The sequence below is a fragment of the Cebus imitator genome, unplaced genomic scaffold, assembly GCF_001604975.1.
Source record: "Cebus imitator isolate Cc_AM_T3 unplaced genomic scaffold, Cebus_imitator-1.0 Scaffold489, whole genome shotgun sequence".
In the NCBI taxonomy this organism is placed as follows: domain Eukaryota; kingdom Metazoa; phylum Chordata; class Mammalia; order Primates; family Cebidae; genus Cebus; species Cebus imitator.
In genome coordinates this window covers 69,486-76,805 of record NW_016107804.1, presented here as the reverse complement: position 1 = coordinate 76,805, position 7,320 = coordinate 69,486, and the positions used below count along the sequence as shown (strand labels likewise).

General features: G+C 38.6%; 1 protein-coding gene across 4 annotated transcripts in view; it reads left to right on the top strand.

Annotated features, from left to right (window-relative positions):
- Positions 1-7,320, top strand: part of LARS1 (leucyl-tRNA synthetase 1) — a 69,888-nt gene that overhangs the window by 10,776 nt on the left and 51,792 nt on the right. For 3 of the 4 annotated variants that reach the window (XM_017513228.1, XM_017513227.2, XM_017513229.1), the window contains 3 exons: positions 332-419; positions 1,093-1,173; positions 4,901-5,038. In XM_017513228.1, the coding sequence (XP_017368717.1) occupies positions 332-419; positions 1,093-1,173; positions 4,901-5,038 (307 nt within the window). The remainder of the gene's footprint in view (positions 1-331; positions 420-1,092; positions 1,174-4,900; positions 5,039-7,320) is intronic. The other variant, XM_037733005.1, reaches the window with a different exon arrangement.

The following is a 7,320-nucleotide window of genomic DNA, read 5'->3' as shown; positions in this document are numbered from 1 at the left end:
CTCAGCCTCCTGAGTAGCTGGGATTACAGGCACGCACCACCATGCCCAGCTAATTTTTTGTATTTTTAGTAGAGATGGGGTTTCACCATGTTGGCCAGGATGGTCTCGATGGCTTGACCTCGTGATCCACCCGCCTCAGCCTCCCAAAGTGCTGGGATTACAGGCTTGAGCCACCGCGCCCGGCCTAAATTTCTTAATTTATAAATTTACTTCTAAATATTTTTAAAATAACTAAACTTAAACAAGCATTTCCTTCATCCCACTTCCTTAATGTACAAGAAATTTAACATTTATTCTTCTAAACATTCTTTTTTATACTATTGTTTTGCAGCAAGGGCAAGTATTTTGTAACCTTCCCATATCCATATATGAATGGACGCCTTCATTTGGGACACACGTTTTCTTTATCCAAATGTGAGGTAAAGTTTCCCTATATTTGCTATAATGGGGAGGAAGGTGTTTAACAAATATCGTTTTGAAGAAAATGGCATCTACAGAATTTATTATTTCCTGTTAAAAGGACTTAGAATTCCTTAAAGCACAATTTTTATATTTAAGTAATTTTTTTTTGAGACAGAGTTTCATTCTGTCACCAGACGCGAGGCTGGAGTGCAGTGGCACGATCTCGGCTCACTGCAACCTCTGCCTCCCAGGTTCAAGCAATTCTCCTATCTCAGCCTCCCGAGTATCTGGGACTACAGGCACACGCCACCACGCCCAGCTAATTTTTGTATTTTTAGTAGAGACGGCGTTTCACCATGTTGGCCAGGATGGTCTGGATCTCTTGACCTCGTGATCCGCCCGCCTCAGCCTTCCAAAGTGCTGGGATTACAAGCTTGAGCCACCGTGCCCAGCCTTAAGTAATTTTTATATTTAATTTTCCTGTGCTGTGTGTGTATGTGTGCAAGGGTCTGGGCACGTATGCATATTCAAAAGGAATTCCTACGTTGGTGAGTTTTGGAATGCCTAAAGTCTAACTGGCATTCTAAAGGAGGATGTGAAGAAAAAACTACACTAATTGTTTTGTGTGAAAAGTTCACATTTCTATTTGGCATTTAAATTTGCAATTTAAATGTAATTTTATTTCTGTAGTTTGCTGTAGGGTACCAACGACTGAAAGGAAAATGTTGTCTGTTTCCCTTTGGCCTGCACTGCACTGGCATGCCTATTAAGGTAAGATTGCTTATATGATTGGTTTCTACTCTTTCTAGTTTGGAACAAATAGTAATAACCTAATTCAAGAGCTTAAAATAGGATTTTCAAGTATTGCTACATTAAAGTATGAAATGAATTGAATTTATTATAATGAAAATTAATTTAAAAATGAAACAACATTTGAAGAAGTGCTTAAATAAAGGGCACCATTACGGTCTAAGTGATTATTAAGTTATTTTAATGTCTTTTGATTACCCTATATATTTATGTCTGTGTTAGAATTAGATAATAACTAATTCTATTTTACTGAAAAGAAAAATGTACAGCCATTGTGCATTTGTGACATATGTTATATGCTGGCATAAAATAATAAACAGTTGTATCGTATTTTGATCATTTTTGTAAATATCTTCATTTGTCTTAAGTTTGTATTTTAAATAATTCTCAGTGAAGAATAGAACAGAAAAGTAGAGTTGAAAGGATTCCCTTAATGTAATAGGATTAGGAAATTTAAATCCTGTTTCTGTTTATTCTCCAATCTTTTATTTTATTTTCTTGTAGCCCAGCTGTAGTGCAATGGTGCAATCTCGAGTCACTGCAACCTCCTTCTCCTGGGTTCAAGTGATTCTTCTGCCTCAACCTCCTGAGTAGCTGGGATTACAGGTGCCCACCACCATGCCTGGCTAATTTTTGTATTTTAGTAGAGGGGAGGTTTCACCATGTTGGCCAGGCTGGTATTGAACTCCTGACCTCAGGTGGTCCACTCACCTTGGCCTCCCAAAATGCTGGGATTATAGGTGTGAGCCACTGCGCCTGGCCTTCTCCAACATTTTATTTTTAAAAATGTCAATCCTACAGAAAGTGGAATGGTAGTAAAATGAACACCCTCCACCCTTCACCTGTAGTTACCAAGTATAAACATTTGCCATATTTGTTTTAGTTCTGTCTCTCAATATGAATGCATGCACACTTTTCTCTCTCTTTTTTTCCTTTTTTCTTTTATTTAAGATGGAGTCTTGCTCTTGTCGCCCAGGCTGGAGTGCAGTGGTGCGATCATGGCTCACTGCAACCTTTGCCTTCTAGGTTCAAACAATTCTCCTGCCTTAGCCTCCCAAATAGCTGGGATTACAGGCACGCGCCACCATGCCTGGCTTTTTTGTACTTTTAGTAGAGATGAGATTTTGCCATGTTGGCCAGGCTGGTTTCGAACTCCTGACCTCAGGTGATCTGCCTGCATCAACCTTTCAAAGTGCTGGGATTACAGACGTGAGCAACAGTGCCTGGCCCTTCTCTTTTTCTGTGAACTTCTTGAGAGAAAGTTGCAGACATCATGACATTTCATAGCTAAATACTTCAGCATGTATTCTGAGAACAAGGGCATTCTACATGATCAGAGTCCTGTTATCCCCTTCAAGAAATTCAACATTGATGTTATGTTATCATATTTATCTAATCTGTAGTCAAGTTTCTGTAGTCTCAAAATATCCTTTCTATCTGTTCTCCCCTCTCTTTTTTGAGATAGAGTCTTGCTCTGTTGCTCAGGCTGGAGTGCAGTGGTGCGATCTTGGCTCACTGCAACCTCCGCCTCCCAGGTTCAAGCGATTCTCTTGCCTCAGCCTCCTGAATAGCTGAGATTACAGGTGCCTGCTACCATGTGTGGCTAATTTTTTAGTGGAGACAGGGTTTCACCTTGTTGGCCAGGCTGGACTTGAACTCCTGACCCCAAGTGATCCGCCTGCCTTGGCTTCCTAAAGTGCTGGGATTACAGGCATGAGCCACCACACTCAGCTGTTTTTCACTTTTTATTTTGTGGAGCACACATTGAATTTAGTTATTCATTCTTTTCATTATCTTTTAATTGTTTTTTGTGATACTGATGTTTTTGAAGTCTAAGGTAGTTGTTAAGTCCCATAATATGAGTTTTTTGATTGTTTCTTCATGATTAGGGTTGGGCTAAATATTTTGACAAGAATATTTCATTGGTGAGGTATAAACTTCCCATTGTATCACCTCAAAAGCATATAAAATGGCGATTTGTCCCATTTTAGTGAAATTAAGTTAATCCCTGTCAGATTTCTTCATTCTTTAGGTTACTTTTCCCCCTATAAAATTAAAAAGTAAGGCCGGGCATGGTGGCTCACACCCATAATTCCAGCACTTTGGGAGGCTGAGGCGGGTGGATCACCTGAGGTCAGGAGTTTCAAACCAGCCTGGCCAGCATGGTGAAACCCTGTCTCTACTAAAGGTAGAAAAATTAGCTGAGTATAGTGATAGACGCCTGTAATTCCAGCTACTTGGGAGCCTGAGGCAGGAGAATCATTTGAACCTGGGAGGTAGAGGTTGCAGTGAGCTGAGACCGGGCCATCACACTCCAGCCTGGGCAACAAGAGTGAAACTTCATCTCAAAAAAAAAAAAAAAAAAAAGGAATTAAAAAGTAATGTATAGGCTAACACTTTGAGAGCCTGTGAATGTCCAGTTACTAAAAACCCAGTGGTTTTAGCATCCTTTAGTCATCCTTGCCTGTTTTAATTATTGTATTAGTGATTGAAATTCTTCTAAACAGAAGAGCCTTTTCTATTAAAAATTTTTTTACTTCTTTTTTTTTTGAGACGGAGTCTTACAGTCGCCTAGGCTGGAGTGCAGTGGTGTGATCTTGGCCCACTGCAATCTCCGCCTCCTGGGTTCAAGCAATTCTCTTGCCTCAGCCTCCCGAGTAGCTGGCACTACAGGTGTGTGCCAGCACGCCCAGCTAATTTTTTTGTATTTTTAGTAGAGACGGGCTTTCACCATGTTGGCCAGGATGGTCTTGATCTGCTGACCTTGTGATCCACCCACCTTGGCCTCCCAAAGTGATGGGATTACAGATGTGAGCCACTGTGCCCAGCCACTTCTTTATTTCTTATTTTTCTCATAACTTTAATAGTGTTTACTTGGTGTCATCTTTGTTTTTGACAGTGGACTCATGATATAATTGATAAGAGCTAGGGTGGAAAGTCTGGGTTTAAGTGTTTGTTCTGTAACTTTGCTAGCTGTAAAACTTTGGATAAGTCACTTCATCTCTGTTTTCTGGCTTAATGCTTATCCTAACTACTTGATAAGCTTGTGATGATAGCTAATAGAGTATATGTGACAGTAATTTTTAAATTGAGAAACAGTGTTATTTGAAATAATAACACATTATGTTTTCTATATCTTTATACATCTAATATATACAGTATATAGTATACTACATTGAATATTGTGGGTGTTGAATAAATGCTTGTTGAATAAATGAGGTAAAATACTAATTTATAAATCAGTGAATTTTGAGGTACATGATTTATATACTTTTTTTTTTTGAGACATGGGGTTCATTCTCACTTTGTCGCCCAGGCTAGAGTGCAGTGGTGTGATCTTGTCTCACTGCACCCTCTGCCTCCTCCGTTTAAGTGTTCCTCCCACCTCAGCCTCCTGAGTAGCTGGGCTTACAAGCATGTATGTGTTACCATACCCAGCTAATTTTTATATTTAGTAGAGACATCACGTTGACCAGGCTGATCTTGAACACCTGAGTGCTGGAATTATAGGTGTAGGCCACTGCTCCCAGCCTCCATTTCAGTTTTCTGTAGTGGATCCATATATATATATATCAATATATTGCAAAAAATGTCAGAGTCGGTTTTAGTTGGCAATAAAAATAGTAAAAAACTGAAATTGTGTCTACCCTGAATTTTGAACTTCAGTATCTCTTAATGTTCATTGTAGGCATGTGCTGATAAGTTGAAAAGAGAAATAGAGCTGTATGGTTGCCCCCCTGATTTTCCAGATGAAGAAGAGGAAGAGGAAGAAACCAATGTTAAAACAGAAGATACAATAATTAAAGATAAAGCTAAAGGAAAAAAGGTTTGATGGTGGTTGATATTTATGTTGGTTGAAATTTTATATTTTTCTGATTTATATGTGCATTCCCAGTACTAGCCCAGTGCCTGACATATAAAATGTAGTAGATGATTTTTAAAAAGTATCAAAGCAAAACATCATCTTTCTTTCTTATTGCCTTTTTCTTCTGTTCTGAACTAATTTTAGATTTACAGAAGAGTTGCAAGATAGTCTAGAGATGTTACGTCTTATATAACTATGATACTATTTTTCAAATTAAGGAATTAACATTAGTACAGTAGTATTTACTAAAGTACAGACTTTAGATTTTACCAGTTTTTTCACTAGTTTCCTTTTCCAAGGTCCAATTCAGGATCCCACATTGCAGTTAGTTGTCATGTCTCCTTACTGTGTTTCCTTACTCTTTTCTCTCTTTCATTTTCTTCCATGACCTTTACTCTTTTAACGAATACTGGCCAGATAATTATAGATTATGCCTCATTTTGTTTGTCTGTTGCTTTTTCATTGTTAGATTGAGGCCATTGATTTGGAGGAAGACAATTAGAGAGGAATTTGTCCTTCTCAAATATTAGGAAGTATATGATATTAATATGTCATCTTATTGGTGATGTTAACATTGATCATTTGGTTAAGATGGTATCTGCCAGGTTTTTCTTCTATAAAGATTTTGTTTTTCCTTTTGTAATTAATATATATTTTGGGAGAGATCTTTTGAGGCCATGGAAATAATACTGTGTTATTTGCTCATTAATTTTAGCATTCGTCAGCGGATCTTGCCTACAACAGTTATTACTGTGGTGTTCTAATGGTGATTTTCCATTTTCCTCACTCTTTCTACATTTGTTATCTAGAATTCGTCTGAAAGGAAGAGCTGTCCTTTCTCCCCCACTTACTCTATCCTCTCTATGTCATATGGATTCATGGATACTTTATTCTTTAGGTTATAAGCCAATACCATTGAGCTTTTTGTTTTTTAAGAGAAGGAGTCTCACTATGTTGCTGGCCTTCAGCTCCAGGACTCAAGCTGTCCTCTCACCTCAGTCTTCTGAGTAGCTGGAACTATAGGCTTGCACCACTGTGCCTGGCTACTATTGGATTTTGTGTGTGTGTGTGTGTGTGTGTGGTTGTTAACAACACCATAATTTGTTTTCAAATTGTTCTTTTTTATTAGAATAAAGTAGAATAAATAAATTGTTCTAGCTTTGGCCATTGGGAGTTCTTTTAGCTTGGCTCCTGTGTCCATTACACATTCTATCATCTTCCTTTGTTCAAAGCACTTTCTTACTTTTTGGTGTCATAAGCTGTTCCAGGCTTATCTTGTATTTTCCATGAGTCAGCCAAGGAATCAACCACTTCTCCAAGGTTTCTTTTATTGAAGAATGATATTCAAAAACTAAGGTCTGAGTGCTGGGTGTGCTGATTGCCTGGAGTATCACTGCTTCTAGGCACTCTCAGTGGAAAGAGCAAAGAAATATATTTATGTCTGCTAAGCCATGTATACACACATGTTTCTATTTCTTTATTTATTTGTATGTATATTAAAAAACAAGTTTATACTCATACCCCTGGCTCCATCTTAGCACCATGGGGCTCATTCTAGCATTTTCCCTTGGCTAATTTGTGACTTCTTACTACAATAGTGAGAAACTTGGCTTTCATTACCTATAGTATATTTATTTATTTGTTCAATCCTAGACTACTAGTAAAGTAGTTTCAGAATTGCCAACCACTATCCCTGGGAGAAACAGTTTTACTGACTAAAGTATAATGTTTGTGTGTAACTCTTTTTGTCTTTAGAATCTAATTAACACACTGTTTTCTAAAACTGCCTACCTCCTTTCTTCCCTCTCCCTTTAGTGTGGTTATATCATATATTTGTAATGCAGTTAGATAGATTTGTCAGTCTGCATTCCACCTTAGGTTCTTCCAATATCTGGTTAAATTTTTTTTTTTTTTTTTTTTTTTTTGAGACAGAGTCTTGCTATGTCATCCAGGCTAGAGTGCAGTGGCTCATTCTCAGCTCACTGCAACCTCCGCCTGCCAGGTTCAAGCGACTCTCCTGCCTCAGCCTCCCGAGTAGCTGGGACTGCACAGGCACGTGCCACCACGCCTGGCTAATTTTTTTTATATTTTTAGTAGAGGCAGGGTTTCACCATGCTGACCAGGCTGGTCTCGAACTCCTGACCTCTTGATCCGCCCACCTCGGCCTCCCAAATTGCTGGGATTACAGGTGTGAGCCACTGTGCCTGGCCTCATTCTGGTTGCATAAAATTTGCTCTTTTTTT